The following is an 18,297-nucleotide window of genomic DNA, read 5'->3' as shown; positions in this document are numbered from 1 at the left end:
CACAAATAAAAGTAGTTTAATAATTAATGGGAAGTCTATTAGATATTGCTTAGCTTGGTGTACTTTCATTGTTGAATCTTCAAGTCACCAAAGCATGTAGGAGAAAGTCCAATCAGAAAGATTCAGATTGAAAAGGACAAACTTTATTGTTAAAAAAGCTATAATCACTTTTAATTAAAGTGCTTGTATTTCTTAGAATATAGCTACACACAATTAAGTGCTTGTATAAAAATAACAGTGATTTTGGCAGTCAAAATTGGTCCATAGCCCTATGAATTCTACCTACACTAATTAATTCTGTCATCAAATAAATTTTAAGAAGCAAAACTCTGTTTCCTTCAAAATGAAGAAATACATAAATAACAACTTAAGAAATAACAACTTAAGCATTAAAAAAACACATGTTTGTCCAATCGATGAATTTAAGACTTAAAATTCATTAAAAACTTGTAAGACTTCTTCTCTCTCTCTCTCTCTCTCTCTCTCTCCTCTGCCAGGAGATTCCTAGTAGAAGTGGTTCCTATGACTCCGTCTACCACCCTTCTTCTCTCTCACCTGTCCCGTTTCCTTTACGTTACAGCTCGAAAGAGAAAGCCAAACCCCTCTTATACGACAAACAAACCTCTCTTTCTCTCTCTCTCTCTCTCTCTCTCGACCAACCTTTCTTATTTCACCACTCTCCACCCGTAGACCGTTGCAAAATCCATTCAGACACGTCCTCATTTGCCTCCACCTCTTCTCAGACCCAAAAACACACAGAAGCCAAAAACACAGAGGAGCCTCGCCATAGCAGGTGATCAGCGCCTCTGCTTGCATGGCTTTTCTCCCAAAGCTTACAGCTTTGCTTGTGGTATTAGCAATTCTCCAGAGCCATGTTCATGCACGGTTTGTGGTGGAGACGGGTAGTATTAGTGTTCTGTATCCAATGAGTCTAAGTTCTTCTAAGCATGATGGTGCTATAGGCAACTTTGGTCTGCCAGACTATGGAGGCTCTTTGGTGGGTGCTGTTGTTTATCCTGAGAAAGGGTCTCATGGGTGTGAAGCTTTTGAGGGTGATAAACCTTTCAAGTCTCGGAATTCTCGCCCCACCATTGCTGTTCTTGATCGTGGAGGTAAATCAATTCATTCTATTTCTCTCTGCAATTCGTAAATTTCAGAGTCCTTATGCTCTCTCTCCTGATGTCTCCGTAAGTTTGACTTGAGAATCGAGATCATTTTCCCCCATTGCTATGCTTGTTAAGAATTTGATTGATGATCATGCAATAAAGTCTGTCTAGAAATGGGTATTTGTTTGTTTTTGCAACGGTTTTTTAATTTTAATTTTATTTTATAGTTTAATTTCCTTTTTTGTTGTGTGTTTTGAATTCCTACAGATTGGGAGAAGGGTGAGCTTTAAGTTTCCTTGTTTGAATTGAATTTGTTCAATTTAGTGACTGCTCCAGCTAGCATGAGATGTTTTCAAAAATGGTTTTTTTTTTTTCGATTCGTTATTGGAGGTTGTGAATTTAAGCATGCTTTCATGTAGTAGCTCTGCTTTTCCCCTGTTCTCCGACCCTTTGTTCTATTTTAGTAACGTCGACTCATCAAAAGTCTCTTTTCAGTCTTCTATTCTATTGCCTTTTGGTTTTAGCTTTTCATTAACTGTTCAATTGATGTGAAATAGATACTGAACTCTTTCTAACTGTCCAATTCAGATGCTCATTTTGTTTTTATTTCTGGGGTCAAAGCCGCATGAACTTTCATTTCTTTACGCTATGGTTGCTATTTAAATCCTGAATTGGATGAAATGAATCAGAACAATAATTCCAATAGCCTTTTACATTGTCTAATCATAAGCAATTGAACCTTGTTGTGAGTCTTATGTTACAGAACCATGCTACTTGGATTCTACTCAGACAACTTTATTATATTGCCCTTGTAGGTTGCTACTTTGCTTTGAAGGTCTGGAATGCTCAAGAGGCTGGAGCTACAGCTGTTTTAGTGGCTGACAATATTGAAGAGCCTCTAATAACAATGGATTCTCCAGAGGAGAGCACTGATGCAGATGGTTACATAGAGAAGATAAGAATTCCATCTGCTTTGATAGAGAAATCCTTTGGTGATAGCTTGAAGGAAGCTTTAAAGAACAGCAACGATGTTGTGGTGAAACTTGACTGGAGAGAGTCAGTCCCCAACCCCGATCAAAGAGTTGAATACGAGTTCTGGACAAACAGCAATGATGAGTGCGGGGCTCGATGCGATGAACAAATGACTTTTGTGAAAAATTTCAAGGGCCATGCTCAGATTCTTGAGAGAGGGGGTTACACTCTCTTCACTCCACATTATATAACTTGGTATTGCCCTCAGGCTTTCACCCTTACAACTCAATGCAAGTCGCAGTGCATAAACCATGGGAGATACTGTGCACCAGATCCAGAGAAAGATTTAGGGGAAGGGTATCAAGGGAAGGATGTAGTATATGAGAACTTGAGGCAGCTTTGTGTGCATAGAGTTGCGAATGAGAGCAACCGGTCATGGGTTTGGTGGGATTATGTGACAGACTTCCATATCAGATGTTCCATGAAAGAAAAGAAGTACAGCAAAGAATGCGCTGAGGATGTCATGAAATCACTTGGTAAATGGCATGTTTTATTATTGCTGTGTATGGAATAATGCTTGTTTTGTGTTTTTAATATATTTAATCTGATTGCTGCAGATTTACCTGTTGACAAGATTAAAAAATGTATGGGCAATCCTGAAGATGATGTTGAGAATGCAGTGCTGAAAGCAGAACAAGAAATCCAGGTCATACTTGCTTCTTTTTCTCCATTTCCCTATGTTCTTTACCTCTTTTTGTTGAGACCCACCACTGTTCTTGGATCAATGTACATGTAACCACAATATTCAACAGATTATCTTATTATTGCTTTCCTTTTTCTCTTTGTTATATTTAGGTTGGGCAAGGATCTCGTGGTGATGTTACCATCTTGCCGACAATGGTTATTAATAATGTTCAGTATCGAGGTTTGTTACAACTTCCTTGGTAACTCTATTGATTATACTTCAACAGAATGCTAAAGTTTTTGTTTTTATTGATCTGAAGGAAAATTGGAGAGAACTGCTGTGCTAAAGGCTATATGTGCTGGATTTAAGGAGACAGCTGATCCTCCAATTTGTTTGAGCGGAGGTTGATGTGCTTGTTTCATTTTCCAGTCTATACTGATGTCTGTTTCTTGATGTTTGGATAATGTACTGATTTCCTTTTCCTTTCTCTCCTTCCCTTTCCTCCTCTCAATCCTTTGTGTTACTTCAACAGATCTTGAGACAAATGAGTGTCTTGAGAGGAATGGTGGGTGTTGGCAGGACAACAAATCTAATTTAACTGCTTGCAAGGTATACAGAGAATTTTACATTTGACTTTTATAGTTTATGCCACCTATGACAATGTTCCTATATGAATTACAGATTCTAAGTGCAATTATTGGTTCCTTTTGTCAGGACACATTTAGGGGAAGAGTTTGTGAGTGCCCTGTAGTGAGCGGTGTTCAGTATCGAGGCAATGGTTACACATCTTGTCATGGTAAACCTTCTCTTAATAACAAAAAAAGAAGAAGCAAATATTCCTTTTGATTAATTTGTGGAAGAGAGTTATTCCTAAAATATTTACTCCTTTCTTGACAGCTTTTGGACCTGCAAGGTGTGCAATAAACAATGGAGGGTGCTGGTCAGACTCTAGAAATGGATTAATTTTCTCGGCTTGCTCAGTTCAGTGATGTTTATCATAATCTTTCACTTTATTAGTGGTTCTCTGTGCTTCTGGGACAGATTTCTCATTTTTTGTTTTGTTTTCAAACGTATTTATTATAGAGAGTTCTGTTGCAGTTTCATGAGATAGACCTCCAAACTTCATGTTTTTCCTTTTTTTTTTTTTTTTTCCTTTCTCTAAATTCTTTTATTTTTCCCTTTGTTATACAAACAGAATTCTGAGTTATCTGGCTGCAAATGTCCACAAGGCTTTAAAGGGGATGGTCATAAATGTGAAGGTGATTTTGAGTTCCAACGTGACTAATCTATTGAAGAATAATTTTCTTCTTGTGGAATAAATATTCAATTTTTCAAGGCTTTTTGAAACCTAATATCCATAAAACATCATCTTCATTTTTGTTTTTTCACCGTGCATCAGATATCAACGAATGCAAGGAGCGTACTGCTTGTCAGTGTGATGGTTGCAGCTGTAAGAACACTTGGGGTGGGTACTACTGCAAATGTAAGGGAGGACAGTTGTATATGAAGGATCAAGATACTTGTATTGGTAAGACAGCACATTTGAGTCATAATCACTAATTCATTGTTATGTCAATGACTAATTATGATATTCACATGATGAGATAGCCATCACTGTTTATTTAGAGGATCAGTAAAACTATATTTAAACGTGAACATGATTGTAAATTTCTTTCCTAAATGCTGGCGAATTTTTATTTAAATGTTAATATGACAGTCTTTCTCTTTAATGCTCCAATTAGCTCATTATATGGCGGGCCTTGTGTTGATTGTCACCGGGCGACGTTGATACTTAATTTCAAACTGATGGGGATGTTGGCCATCCTGCAAGATATATGTCTTGATGTTTGTTCATCCATTTAAATGCAGAGAGGCACGGGTCGAGATTTGCCTGGTTTTTAACTTTCTTTGTCCTTGCGGCTGTGGTGGGAGTTGGCCTAGGTGGTTATATCTTCTACAAATACAGGCTTCGAGTATGTCTAAAGATGCTCCTTTGACCAGCTCTTTTTTTCATCTTTAAAGATGCTCCTTTGACCAGCTCTTTTTTTCATCTTTAGTTAATTTGTATACTAACTGTGCCCTTGTTAAAATTTTTTACTTGCACTTGCAGTCTTACATGGACTCGGAGATCATGGCTATCATGTCCCAATACATGCCTTTGGACAGTCAGCAAGCCAATCAAGTCCATACCGCCGAGGCAGAACCTCTACGACATGGCTCAGCATAAGGTAACTAAATCTTTGAATTTGTGAGCAGTCTCCTTCCAATTAGCATGTTGTCAACAGTTGTCTCTAAAAAATGTTGCTGCTATATGCAGAAACAAAAGCTAAAGAAATCAATTCCGTGAAAAGGCATCCTTAAGCCGGACAGTTTTCATGCAAAAGCTTCCTGTGGATACTCATCTCCATTTATTAGCTAGCTCTTAGGCAAAGCAGGGGAAGGACCACTTCGATTACACGAAACCAGTTTAGGATGAATTTGGGAGATATCTGTATACATGAGATTTTCTTCACATAACACTCTTTTCTGTGTGTAGATGAAAGTGCTCAGATGTAAATTTTGGTTTGAAGAAAATCAAGGATCGATGTAATGATAACAACACACATAAAAGCAGAGGAAAAACAAATAAGACAAAAACAAAAGGATTGTGAAACAAGATTCTGCTTGCCTTGTGTCCACAATTAGGAAGATGTTTCAAAATCCTTGTTTAACGCCCATGTTGCATGCCTATTGTGATAGGATTATTAGACATCCAATGCATTTCACTTTTATGCTTGTATAGGTGGGATATTGGAAGCAACTAAACATATAAGTTGGCTAGTTTGATAAATATTTTTCCCTGAATGAGAAATTGTGTCACAAATTCATATTTATTTAATTAAAACTTTTTAACAAGCTGGTCAAGTAGAAAACCTTTCATATTTCTCCGATGGGATAGACATTATTGAATGAGTATGAAGCATGTAACATGAAAGTTTTACTGATAAATCATACATTTAAACTCCTAATCACTGGCAAAAGTTCACATAAGTTTCAACCATTAACTGGACATTCATAAGTTCAATAATACGCAAGAAATCTCATGTAAAATCTCTAGGCGATGCAAGGGTGCATTTTAACACTTTAGAAGGCATAATTCTTCTGTTAGTCATCATAGAGGTCGTAGAAAGGTACATGATCACATTTGTTGCACTACACAACTCGTTCGATAGTTTAAATGAAAGGAATAGGTGTGAAATTCAAGACTATCTCCCCATTAACAAAGAAGTTAAAAAAAAAAAAGTATTCAATTTGCACTAGTGTCAAACAAATGATATCATATGTTTCACTCAATTTGCAGCCCTTCTTCTGTTTTCTATTTCATGTCACATTCGTCCTACCAACCACCAGCAGGTTCGTTAACATGATCAGCTACCATTTGAAAAGATAAGAAAAACTAGAAAAATCTCTGCCCACATTCATATATTTTAGACATGAAAATTCCTGTCACAAGCAGAGTTTTGGCCAATTGGCATGCCACAAAAATTTCCTAGCTTTCGTAAACTTGCAAGTTTTATCAGAATAACATCCGCTCTTGGTATATATCCAGCGCTTGCATGACCTTCTCTACGAACAACTTCCTGTGCAACCTATACCTGCATAAGTCCGGATCAGCAATTAAATCATTCAGAATGGTTTTAGTTTGCCCTAGTTTGCCCTACAGACCAAAAAGCTCTGGGATGAATAATGGGATGATTACATACTTGATTGCAGCTTCAAGTGTCCTACTAGCATCTGACATCGAATCTGTAGAGAGTAAGATGGGAAGAAACATGAATTTCCAATGCCAAGATAGAGTTGGTTTTACCCATAAGTTACCACAGAAACCAAAACAAGAAAAATATAATGGCCACGATGTTTCCCCAAATATTTGAGGATCTGCATGGCAACCTCACCTAGAATTTTTTGGTCTTGCTTAGAGTTAGTAGGATACGCTGCAAGCATCTGTCGGCATTCTTCCTGTAACTCCTTTACAGATTTTCTTTCCATGCTTGGGATTGGAGGCACATCCCCATCTGACCAAGTGGGCAATGTTCTTGCCGCTGCTATGATTGCTCCATCAACAAAAGTATCTCCATCATTAGACAGGCGACCTGCTATAAGTTTTATACAGACCTTTCAAACTATGATGCTGCTTGGTTTAAAATTTATATGACAACAAATATAGAACAAGGCACAGAGAGATCTCATACTGTTATGATAGTACTCTTCAGGAAGTCCAGATATATTGAATACTGACAAGAAGGAATCCAAATGAATACGTGCATTTCCGGAGAACTGAATCACATCCCAAGGATTCTGCAATTCCAAGCCAGAATAAAAGCACTCAATTTTAGAGAAGTACAAATATCAACACAATTATGGAACATGCTCAACCGAAGTAGAAAGAAGAAAAATAATTCTTTTACCATGTTACTCTTTAACTTGACTAGATTGACAATTCAAATCAGTAAAAGAATAGGATAAAAGAAAAAAAAAGGTATATAGTATTTCTTTTTAGTAGAATATGGCCAAGAGCACATTACCACAGGTGAAGAGAAACCATATCTTTGCATCAACATGTCATTCTGTTGTCCACTCATGTAATTGACAGTCATCTGTAAATATTCCTCCAAATTAGTAGCAGATCATCTTCATATATGTAAACTAAAAGCCTTAGCATAAGACTCCTTGCAAGCATTTACTTATGAAAGGAAATTATCAACATCAATTGAGAAAACAGAATAGGCATTACCTCGTCACCTTTCTTAATCCGTTTTCCAGCATTTATCATCACTTCAAGCATGCGATCCTTAAAACGCCAATGGAAAAAACAATTTGGCTCAAAGGAATGGTTTAGCATATCTGCAGAATTTAGCAAATTGATTAGACAGCCATCTAATAACAAAATGGGGAATATAAATAGTAAGTGAACGCAGGTAGTTTAAGGAAATCATTTGCTTCGAAATCCCAATAAGTGAAAACAGAAATAGTATACGTACATAATACAACTAATGCGAAAAGAAAATAAATTTCATACACAATGTTGTGTCTTCATCAACATCTTACCAATTTCAAATGGACAAAGATGTGTAAGAGAAAAACAGAACTGGATTAAGAACATAATATATAACTCATTAGGACAAAGATAAGTTCTTGATTCCCCCCTCTAAATTGCGATTACTCATCTAATTTTATAATATATTCACGATAAATTTTTTTTAATCAAAGAGTATAGGTGGATACAAGCTTACCTGCATATGGAATTAGCATGTTTGCATCTTGAACAAGTGCACCAATTCTCATTTGCATGCCAATGCATCGTGATTGTGCCATACTCAATGCCCAAATGAATCTCTCAGGATCACGAGCAAGGCGTTTAATTTTTAGTGGTACACCAGAGTGCTGATTCAGGTTAGCACACATACAACATATGCACAATCAGTTAAAAGTTAGGGTAAGCATTTTATTCTGCACAATAATAATGATAACAAGAATGCTTTCTGAGATACAAGATACAGAGGCTGCTAAATACCCAATTTTTTTCCCAAAATTTCAAGGCTCGACGTTGCTGTTCTCTCATAGTTGAAGCAAGATTGGGATTCTGCAGTTCTGAAAGCTCCTCCTATAGCATATATGGAGCAAAAGCTAAGAAAAGCACGATTAAGAGTACTTATTTACAAAACTTCAAGAGGCCCAAACAATGTGGATGCATTATCAAAGGCTACATGACAGCTATAGATGTGTCTGCGACATCAGGCACACTCAAGGCCTTGGATGCAAATCTTAATAACAAATGACAATTTCAAGTTTAAGCTTTAAATTGGCCTTCTAAAATTTTACCTGATGCTTTGCTCAAGAAGTGCCCCAAATCTAAAAATTGCAATCCTCAAATACATGTTAAAGCTCTAGATCTTATAGGTATAAATCAAAGAAGAAAGATGCATGCCTATGTTTATTTTTATCACTCATGAATGAAGCCAAAAGAAATAAATGGTACTAAACTACGCAAGTTTTTTTTTTTTTTTTTTATAAAGAAAAAAAATACTATAAATAAAGATTTATGTTTTGTAAATTCATCTACCTCACTAGCTAGAAGCAAGCTGGGGCACTCATCTGCACTGGGTAAAAAATCACCATACAACTGCCAAAAGTTATCTTCCCGATCAAATGCGTACAAAAGAAGGCATGCTAACCTCAGATCCCAATCTGTCTGCCACAAAAAGGAAGGGAATAGAAATTGAATGTCAATTCATAATTTGAACAAAATGCTATTTCCATGAAGAAATACTAGAATAATTGACAAATTTTTTTTCCCGGTAAATGAATGATTATACAAATCAGCTATCAATCCTTGATAGCTGAAATGAAGTAAAACACATTTACCTCTGGATCAGTTGAGTTAATGATATCAAATATTGGATGACCCACTGGTACTATATCTGGAAAAAACATCCATGGGAGCTTTTGGCTTACGGTTAACATCAGTTCTAGTGGAATTTCCATTATTACCTGTGAAATTGAGAACAAAGCAACATTAATACCAAAAACTAGTCATTGGAACTCAACACTTCATCATAAACCAAGGGCTGTCAAAACCATCAGAGACACTGACACTTAATGTGGCATTATGCATGGAGCTGTACTCACACACACTCTATAGTAAGTGCAACAGATTATTATAATCGGATAGAAACAACTCACTCTAGCCCGGCGAAGTGGTTCAACATCCTTGGAAGCATAAACTCCAAACCCATCTGGCCCTTCTTTAAATTCAATTCCATAAGCTCTCATACTTCTAACATACCCTATCTTGTAGAAATCAGGGTCCGCTGGCTCCAACTGTAGGCATTACAAAATAAAGGAGTGAATGTTGCAGTGAAGTTAAACCAAGTATGGCTCTCTCCCCTATTGGTTTAATACTACATATATGCTCTTCTGGTTTTTTATGAACATAATTGTGTGGTTACCACCAAACACTTCGAAGATACTTTCTTTCATTTAAAAGATGCAATTTTCAGTTAAGAGGCCACAAAACAAAGTGGATACAACTTAATTGTTAACAAAATGTTATCTTAAATTTTGAAAATTGTTTCAGTGTTCTAAATACAATTTCCCTACATTTTCTGAGCAATCAAACAGAGCATAAAGGAGAACAAGAAATGGGTATTACCTCAGAGGTAGACCCTTCAGCTTCAGGAGGCTGAAACAAAGAGAACGGAGGAGCTTCGGTGGCTGCTTTTGCTTTAATGGGTTGAATTCGAATGCCTTTTACTGCGTCTTTAGTAGGGACAGTATATCTGGGTAGTGGTGACCATCCATAGTTGGAACCTTTCAACTGCTTCACACACACATCAAAATTAATCAGACAGAGATTAAAAAAATAAAGAAAATGAGAGAGAGAAAGAGATGGAACCTGACGATTGGAGATGAGGCAATGGGAGGGGTGATGCAGAGGAAGAGAAGAAGAGGCCATTGGAGAGAAGAGACAGTATTAGAATTGAAACTCCAACAACATATTTGATGGCAGCAAAGCAACCAAAGCAGCAGCAACAAGTGTTAGAAGTGAGTGACGAACTGGGAAACGTTATCCACTTTTGACAGTCTCCTCCCCTGTTTCAGTATTTTAAACTCGAATGAATGAGTACGAGAAAAGACATGTTTTTGTGCTCTTTTTTTAATATATATATATATTTTTTAATAACTTTGGTTCTTCTACCGTAATCATCTTGTTTCATTCCAAAAATCTTTTCAAGTTTAAATTCTCTTTTATTACTATTATTATTATTATTATTATTATTATTATTATTATTATTATTTTATTTTCCAATTAGAAAATTAAAATATTATTGATTAATTGAAATGCCAGTGTCCTCTTGGTGTGGCCATCCCTACTTACATTATGTCATTCACAATTTACAGGTGTGCAAAAATTTTCCTCTTTGTATTTTCGATGAGTTGTTTTTGTATATGTGTCAAACTGTGATCTGTAAGATGGAAGTAATGTCTTTTTTATATCAAGAGTGAGAGGAGATTTAATTTTGAAATCATTCCCACATTAAGAAGAGAAATAAGAGGGAAGGGATTCAAATTTATAATTGAGAAGAGAAATAACTTTGTACTAAAATTTCCTCTTATGTGCATTGTTAAGTATGAACAAAGCCCATAAAAATCCTCTGAGGACTCTTGAATATTGACATAAAATGTAGCATCTTTTCCGGTTATGGAATCCAAGTGCCCTCTCAAGTGATGGAGTTGAACATTGCATTCACATGCTGTCTCAGTCAAAATTTACATACCAATATCAGTTGATATAACTTGGCATATTTGGCAATGTCACAAATACACCATTACAATATCAAGTTTGAGGGATCAAGGGAAAAAACAGACAACATTTTTCATGCCTTGACATCCTAGGACCTCGGAAGTTCTCTGAGGCTTTTCTTCTTTTTCGGTTACAATTGATTGTGGAAAGACTCAGCCACAGGTCCACCCAAAAGAGGCCTCCATCAAAGAATGGGAGCACAACAAAACCCAATGTGCCATAGGCATGATGCTATCTGTGAATTCTTCACGTCTCAGTGCAATGCTTCTACCCTGCTGGTACTCAGCAACAATCACCATTTCACAAATGCACTAAGGCAATCTTTTCTGCTCAACTGCCTCTAAAACAGAAGATGATAATGGCATACGAAAGGACAGACACTGTGCAGAATGCAGGATTATAACAGCCAGACCCTATGCAGAATGCAGGACTTTGTTTACAGCTCTGAAGCCCTTAGTTATGGAACATGTAATAGCAACAGCAGATCCCCAAACATCATGCATTAGTAAACAGCAATCTTCACAAAAGTGCGGCACCTTACACCTTTCCAAGAGCCGGTTACAGAAATACTAGCATCAATGAAAAGATCAATTAAACACAATTAAACAGGCTCAAGTAGTGCATGAGACTTGCTGACTTACAACTTAATGAACAATTTAAAATACAACTCACAATTTCATACCCACTAAAAGAGATTGGCCATATTTTTTAATTTAGTATGACCTAAATATAATGCTTACTACATAGAAGAAGGCCAGTGATGATACAGACCTAGAGTTTAAGAATGCATGAATCATGTTACCAATTTAAAGAAAACACCTGTTCTCTGTAGAAAGCTACTCTCTTTAACAGTAATAACAGTGGCCTTTACTTGAAAATTGAAATCAAGCAAGATGTTTGACCCCCAAAAAAAAAAAAAACATCAAGCAAAATGGTATCAAGTCTACTAGAGATAGAGAAAGTAATCAGAATTGAATTCATCCTGACAGAGGCAATAGCTAGTAGTCTTTGCAACTATTACGGAGCACAAATACACACACAGCATGGTAAAATACTGTTCACAGTTTGGTATTTAAAATTAGTTAGGCGAATGGAAAATATATAATCCTTTCTGGAAGGCTAAGGCCGATTATCAAACTTTATATAGGAAATATGAACAATATACCTAATGTTGAACAATTGAAGGAGGAGAACTTAGTTCTAAGCCACACTACATTCAAAACCAAACATGTAGTTGAGTACCATATCATGTAAGAAAGAAAATTCTTCATCTTGAGTTATTAAGTCGAGACAGTAGATACCATCACAATCAACATTGTTCTAAAGATACCTACTCCGGTACATATGAAAAGGAATTATGTTTACATCGACACAGTACCTGAAATCACACAGAAATGACTCCCTGTTGGTAAGTGAATATATAGTTCTATCCTAGCATCATCCTACCAAACGGAAGACTGAACAAAAGAAACACTCCAAGAAAGCACTTAAGGTGAGTACTAGCTTGATAAGACATTCGTTTCAGAAAATCTCATTTTCTGAAAGCACACGAAAGCAGAAGAACATTCCTATCAGCTGAGAATGCTATTTATTGGCTATTTTAGTTCATGAAAAAAATTCAGTTCAAATTTTGGCCATATCAATGCAAATATTACAAACTTAGGGTCAAGAAAAAAAAAAATTGTTCTTCAATTGAGAACTAATACAAAAAGTTTCAATACTGCACAGATATATTGTCCGCATCTTATAACAAAGATAAGTAATTTGTAAAAGGTATTCATAAAAGGACCTCTAATTGAAAGCAAAGATAAGTCATTTGTAAGCAATCGTCCAGAAACCTATACCTGCTCTATTCTGCCCAATTGCCAATCATGTGATCCAACAAAGCCAAAACCTTCTTCACACATTCTGATTCATCACCTTTCTCTCTATCCCCAACACAACCCAAAGCCTCATTCAACTCCACTGCCTCCTTAATCCTAGCCTCCCTCAACAAAACCTTATAAACCCACTTCTTCAGATCACATCCCGGCACGATATTCGTACTCAGCATGGCCCTCAAAACCTTCAAAGCCTCAAGAACCATCCCATTCTTACAGAACCCATTAACCAAAACCTCACAAACTCTCTCATCGAGCACACATGGAGAGCCTGGCCTTACCAACCAGTTGAACATTTTGAGGGCCTCTTTGGGTTTATTTTTCTTGAAATATGAGGCAATGAACATGGTTGTGATGGGCGTGAGATAGGGATGTGAAGGTGGGTTGTGCCTGAGGCGGGTTAAAAGTGACATGGGTCGGGCCATGTCGGGTTGGGAAGTGAAGGAGTGGATGAGAATGGACAAAGAGAGAGATTTGAGAGGTGGGTTTGTGAGCAGGGCTGTGATGGTGAGGTGGGTTGCTGTGTCGAGGTGGTTTAAGAGGCAGAGGCGTGGGAGGAGGAGGTTGATCTTTGTGTGCTCTTCTTGAGTTAGACTTTGAGTCTGAGTTTGATTGGTTGGTTTCGGTGCAGTAATTGAATCAATAGCAGAAGTGGAAGTGGAAAATGTGCGTGGTGTGATAGTGGATTTTGAGGCAAGGGAGAGAATATGCAGTGGTTTCTGAACTGATTTCATTCTCAGCCTTGCAATTGTCTTCGAATTGGTTTGATTCTCAGTTGTTGAACTATGCTTTGTTGTTAGTTACTCTTGTTTTTAGGATTAACCGGTGATTTGCCCTTTAACTTGTACTTGGGTTTTAATTTACCCCTTATCTTTTTTTTTTTTTTTGAAAAGTAAGGACCCGAACTAATTTTTTTACCAATTTGCCTCCGGATGTCAAAATCTGCCGCTTCTCATCCATCCCGCCGTCAAGTTGGAGGTTACTTTTTTCATTTCGCATCTCCACCAAAACATCAACTTGACAGTAGAATGAATCGAAAGTGGCAAATTTTGACGTCGGGAGGCAAATTGGTGAAAAAAAATAGTTCGAGTCCTTAATTTTCTAACAAAAAAAAGATATGGGATAAAACAAAACTTGGGTATAAGTTCAGGAGACAAATCACCAGTTAAATTTTTTTTTTTTAATAAGAATTTTGCTAGTTAATAAACTCATTTTTCATTAATTAGGGTATTTCATAAAATTACCCACTGAACTTGTACCTAATTATTAATTTACCCCATGACTTTTTTTATTTAGAAAATTAAGGTCTAGTACTAACTTTTATTCATAATGTTCCTCCTACCGTCTATTAAAAAGTCAAGAAGTAAATTAATAATTATGTACAAGTTCAGAAGGTAATTTGATGAAATACCCTATTCATTATAATAATCTATCTTCTACATATTTTAAGGTAGAAAGCCTTAAAAGTGAAAATTTCAAAATCCCCACAATTGACCTTGGGTAATTGGTTGGAACATGCCACATTTAAAGGCCGATTATCCCAGAAATTTTAATTTCACGATTGTAATGCATATCGATCGTCGGTAAAATTTAGTTGTCCAACTTTAAAGCGCCTACCTGATGGCATGTGTGTGGGTGTGGCCAGTGGCGGAGCCACTCCTAGACCTGGAGTGGCCCTGGCCCCCCTATATTTTTATCACTCCTCTATTATATTATATATAATATATAGAATTTGTAATAAACAACTTTAAAGCGCCTACCTGATGGCATGTGTGTGGGTGTGGCTTTGGAAATGCATCCCACAATGCTTGAGATTGATGGGGGTGTACCATGCATTTGTGACAAGAAGAAACCAAAAGTTGAGTTGGGAATTTATTATCTCTTTCTATTTTTACAGTCTAGAATTAATTAGTTGAGTTTTAAAATAATAATAAATAAAACTAATAGAAGAATTAAATGTACAATTTCAACCAAAAAGGGAGATGTGCAACTCAAGAGGGTTAAGTATCCTATGTTCTTCATTTGTATGTTCTTCATTTGTATTTAAGTTTATCCTTGAATATTATTTTCTTTCAATTATTCAACATTATCGGAACACTCCCATACTAAGAAGAAGATGATTTTTTTTAATTATACCTAATCATTTATAAAAATTCAAAAGGGTTAAATAGTCATTTCAAAATACATTACATCTATATGATAATGGGAAAAAAAAAAAAAAAAGGTTGATAAATACTCCTTATTGTTATGATTTATCTATGGAAATGGTAAGTGATAAGGGTTAGTTCAGTTTCATATTGTGACAACAATATACTGCTACCACTGCTCTCTTTACAAGAAAAGACACAAAATTCATTCATCAATTATGTTTTTTTTTTTCCTTTTCTAATAGGGCTTTTTAATATGCATATATTTTGAGCAACACATGTTACTGTCATATTTTCTGTTAAATTTAGTCATGTGAACAGCACATGCTATATTTGTGGGGGTAAATAAGACTTTTGACACTCCAATCCCAACCCCCATCCCCTACCCACATCCACCTTAATAGACCCCATACCTAAACCCAACACCCTATACCCACTCTATCCATATCACTTCCTCTTTCTCCCCTCTGCCTTTAGTTTCCTAAATAAAGAATTTTCAGTCATCATCTACATCAAAATTGTTGCCGTAAAAACCACCATGGCTAGCCGACTTGATGAGATCTTGAAATCGTCAGTCTACAATAGCCTCTCACTAAGGAAGCGAGATAGAGGGATATGAGGAGGGGGCATGGAGGATGGGGTTAGGGGTGGCAATTTCGGGTACGATCCGTTACACGACTTGAAACTCACACGAGAATTTAGAGGGTTCAACCAGCACGATTAAAATTCGGGTCATTTTTGGATCAACTCGCCATGACTCGTTTAATAAACTGGTGAGTTTTGGATCAACTCGCCAACCCGCAAAAATACATATATAACCCATTTAACAAAACGGGTCATGGCAGGTAAACCCGCTAACCAACTAAAATACTTATGTAACCCGCCACCCCACTAAAATACCATTGTAACCCGCCAACCCACTAACCCGTTTATTTGTTTATTTTTATTTGTTTATTTTCATTTTTCTTCATTTTTAGTATCTTTTAGTTGCTACTACTTAGCGGGTCAACTCGACACGACTCGAAACCCGCATGAGAAATTAATGGGTCAACTCGTGCATGACATGTTTATTAAATGGGTCGGGTTTGGGTTGAGCATTCTTAACATGTATATAATCTTGACATGACACGACACGACCCATTGACAGCCCTAGATGGGGTGTAGGGGGCACAATATGGGGCTCTGGGCGATGGTTATGAGATAGACCAAATCACATAAATTACAATATATGTCATTTACCTTTCATATTTATTTTCAAGCACGTCATTAACTACCTCAAATATAATTAATATTCCCTATTAATAGCATATCAATCACCTCTTTCTTTTGATTGGCACTCCCTTCTAACCCATCGGCAATTTCTAAAAAAAATTTAAACCAAAAACTAAAATCCCTAAATTACATATCCAATAAATAATGTACTTATAAAAATAATAAAAATATATATAACTATTAATACATTCTTTATAGAAAATATAAGTACATTATTTACAAAATGAAATATATGTACATTATTTACAAATAGGTACATTATTTTACCTATATTTTGCGCCCACACTAATTTACCTACATATAATAATGCACCTAATATACAACATACCATTCATAACAGGTACGTTACTTTGTAGTAGGTACGTTATTTAAAAAAACATCCTAAGTAAATTTTAAAAAATTAGTATATTATTGTCCATCAAAATAGTAAACAAATATATACACATTCTTTTTATTTATAAAACAATAAGAAATTTTTGGTTCATGAAAAATTAAATAATTTGGTACATTATATATTTTAAAATCATTAGTATGTTTATTCATAAAAAGTAACTAGAAAGTTTTCTTAAAATCACGTATAATTCATAAAATGGAAAAAGGTTACATTGTTTCTAAAAAAAAAAAAGCATTTTGGTTCTTAAATTACGTGTAATTTAGGTATAAATATGAAATTAATTGTTAAAATTAACAAATTTGACAAAAAAAAAAACAAACTTTCCAAATTAATACGTACGAACGCAACCAATTTTGACAAAAGAAACATTATAATACAAAAAAAAAAAACTAAACCAATTTTGACAGAAGAAGCATATCAACAAGATTATCTCAAAAGTTCTACTTTTAAAGAAACGATTTTGACAAACAACCCAATAAACAAGAAAAAGAGCTTAACTCAACCGATGAATCTTTTTTTTGTGTGGAAATTTTGTGATCAAATTCCACTCCAAATCTAAACCTAATAAGCCAATTTGTATACCTGGAATTTAAAGATGTAAGTTTTTCCAGTTTTGACAAAAGGAGCAGATCAACACATGGATTACAAAGGTTTTCATTTAAAGAAACAATTATTCAACTTTTAAAACCCATATACAAAAGAAAATAGATGATTATTTGAAATTACAAATTCCTTAATCCTTTATCCCATAAATTTTTTGCTGAAAAGAAAAAAGACATTCAATTTTGAAACGCATCGATGAATTTTTGAAAAATTACGAATCCTACAAGGACAAAGACCTTGGAATTGTACATGGAATTCCAAAGTTCTTTGTAGATCTTGTGAAAGAAGATGAAAGTAGTGAACTTTGGGATATTTGGAATTCCGAAGTTATTTGCAGGTCAGACATTGGGCCTATGGAACCTGAATATACTCAAGGACACAAAATCATGTTGTCCGACATGTATCAGGTTAGTCAAGTTGCAATGTGAAAATGCAACTTTTCTTCTGCTTTTAAATGGAAGCTCCAACTTGGTTCTTTTCATTATATATTTTGCAGGGGTGAGAGTTCCAGCATTTGGCCATGAAATTGCCATTTGCTTTAACAATGTCGATGGAGAAATTCAATTGAAATTCGTACTTGGTGCAAATTCACCCCAACAGAAATTTTGTGTTATAAATAACTTCATACGGAAAAAATTTAACGGGTTGCTCTCTCGTTCACGCGAGGAGAGCCTTGATAGTTAGGGTTAGGATTTCTCCAGTTTTCTTTACTCATTCTCTGCGCCGTCCCTCTCGGTCTTTCTCTGATTCTCTTTGGGTTCTTCTTGGTGTATTGGGTACGACTTTTTTTTTTGCTCTTTTGTTCTTCGTGGGTGGCTACATTGGCTTCCTTTCTGGGTTCCCAAGGAGCTAGTTGCTAGTGAAGGGTCTCCATCTTAACGCAATGAAGTGTTG

At 35.8% G+C, this 18,297-nt stretch overlaps 3 protein-coding genes across 5 annotated transcripts; 1 reads left to right on the top strand and 2 right to left on the bottom strand.

The window, feature by feature from the left end:
* The first annotated feature begins 616 nt into the window (after positions 1-616).
* Positions 617-5,419, top strand: LOC117626055 (vacuolar-sorting receptor 7). Its single transcript, XM_034357695.1, has 13 exons — positions 617-1,112; positions 1,922-2,614; positions 2,696-2,784; positions 2,934-3,003; positions 3,083-3,166; positions 3,296-3,372; positions 3,478-3,559; positions 3,661-3,743; positions 3,959-4,022; positions 4,163-4,291; positions 4,633-4,736; positions 4,874-4,991; positions 5,081-5,419. Exons 1-12 carry the CDS (start codon positions 815-817, stop codon positions 4,988-4,990), a joined length of 1,890 nt encoding a protein of 629 aa, XP_034213586.1. The 5' UTR covers positions 617-814; the 3' UTR covers position 4,991; positions 5,081-5,419.
* A 575-nt stretch (positions 5,420-5,994) lies between these two features.
* LOC117624873 (protein PLASTID TRANSCRIPTIONALLY ACTIVE 14) lies at positions 5,995-10,433 on the bottom strand. 3 transcript variants are annotated; one of them, XM_034356369.1, is made up of 13 exons: positions 10,199-10,433; positions 9,956-10,120; positions 9,487-9,624; positions 9,169-9,294; positions 8,867-8,995; positions 8,318-8,407; positions 8,037-8,187; positions 7,538-7,647; positions 7,329-7,400; positions 6,996-7,101; positions 6,699-6,899; positions 6,507-6,549; positions 5,995-6,398 (listed from the first exon to the last, which is right to left on the bottom strand). In XM_034356369.1, exons 1-13 carry the CDS (start codon positions 10,256-10,258, stop codon positions 6,320-6,322), a joined length of 1,470 nt encoding a protein of 489 aa, XP_034212260.1. In that variant the 5' UTR covers positions 10,259-10,433; the 3' UTR covers positions 5,995-6,319. The 3 variants fall into 3 exon arrangements, with proteins under 3 accessions (XP_034212260.1, XP_034212258.1, XP_034212261.1); XM_034356367.1 differs by having other exon boundaries at positions 9,956-10,123; positions 10,199-10,414; XM_034356370.1 differs by having other exon boundaries at positions 6,699-6,896; positions 9,956-10,123; positions 10,199-10,414.
* Positions 10,434-11,006: 573 nt separating this feature from the next.
* Positions 11,007-13,779, bottom strand: LOC117623760 (pentatricopeptide repeat-containing protein At4g11690-like). The gene is made up of 2 exons (XM_034354730.1): positions 12,952-13,779; positions 11,007-11,676 (listed from the first exon to the last, which is right to left on the bottom strand). Exon 1 carries the CDS (start codon positions 13,719-13,721, stop codon positions 12,957-12,959), a length of 765 nt encoding a protein of 254 aa, XP_034210621.1. The 5' UTR covers positions 13,722-13,779; the 3' UTR covers positions 11,007-11,676; positions 12,952-12,956.
* Positions 13,780-18,297: the final 4,518 nt, after the last annotated feature.

This window comes from Prunus dulcis, chromosome 4 (assembly GCF_902201215.1).
Source record: "Prunus dulcis chromosome 4, ALMONDv2, whole genome shotgun sequence".
Taxonomy (NCBI): domain Eukaryota; kingdom Viridiplantae; phylum Streptophyta; class Magnoliopsida; order Rosales; family Rosaceae; genus Prunus; species Prunus dulcis.
Note: the sequence above shows the minus strand (reverse complement) of the source record. Positions and strands in the feature narration are given on the sequence as shown.

Excerpts from the sequence above, each read along its gene's own strand:
- LOC117624873 (XM_034356367.1), bottom strand. The coding sequence starts at position 10,258 with ATGGCCTCTTCTTCTCTTCCTCTGCATCACCCCTCCCATTGCCTCATC. Across the intron at positions 6,550-6,698 it reads GCAAGACCAAAAAATTCTAG|ATTCGATGTCAGATGCTAGT; the intron begins GTGAGGTTGCCA and ends TACTCTCTACAG. Across the intron at positions 6,399-6,506 it reads ACACTTGAAGCTGCAATCAA|GTATAGGTTGCACAGGAAGT; the intron begins GTATGTAATCAT and ends GGACTTATGCAG.
- LOC117626055 (XM_034357695.1), top strand. The coding sequence starts at position 815 with ATGGCTTTTCTCCCAAAGCTTACAGCTTTGCTTGTGGTATTAGCAATT. Across the intron at positions 3,004-3,082 it reads TAATAATGTTCAGTATCGAG|GAAAATTGGAGAGAACTGCT; the intron begins GTTTGTTACAAC and ends ATTGATCTGAAG. Across the intron at positions 4,023-4,162 it reads GGATGGTCATAAATGTGAAG|ATATCAACGAATGCAAGGAG; the intron begins GTGATTTTGAGT and ends ACCGTGCATCAG.
- LOC117623760 (XM_034354730.1), bottom strand. The coding sequence starts at position 13,721 with ATGAAATCAGTTCAGAAACCACTGCATATTCTCTCCCTTGCCTCAAAA.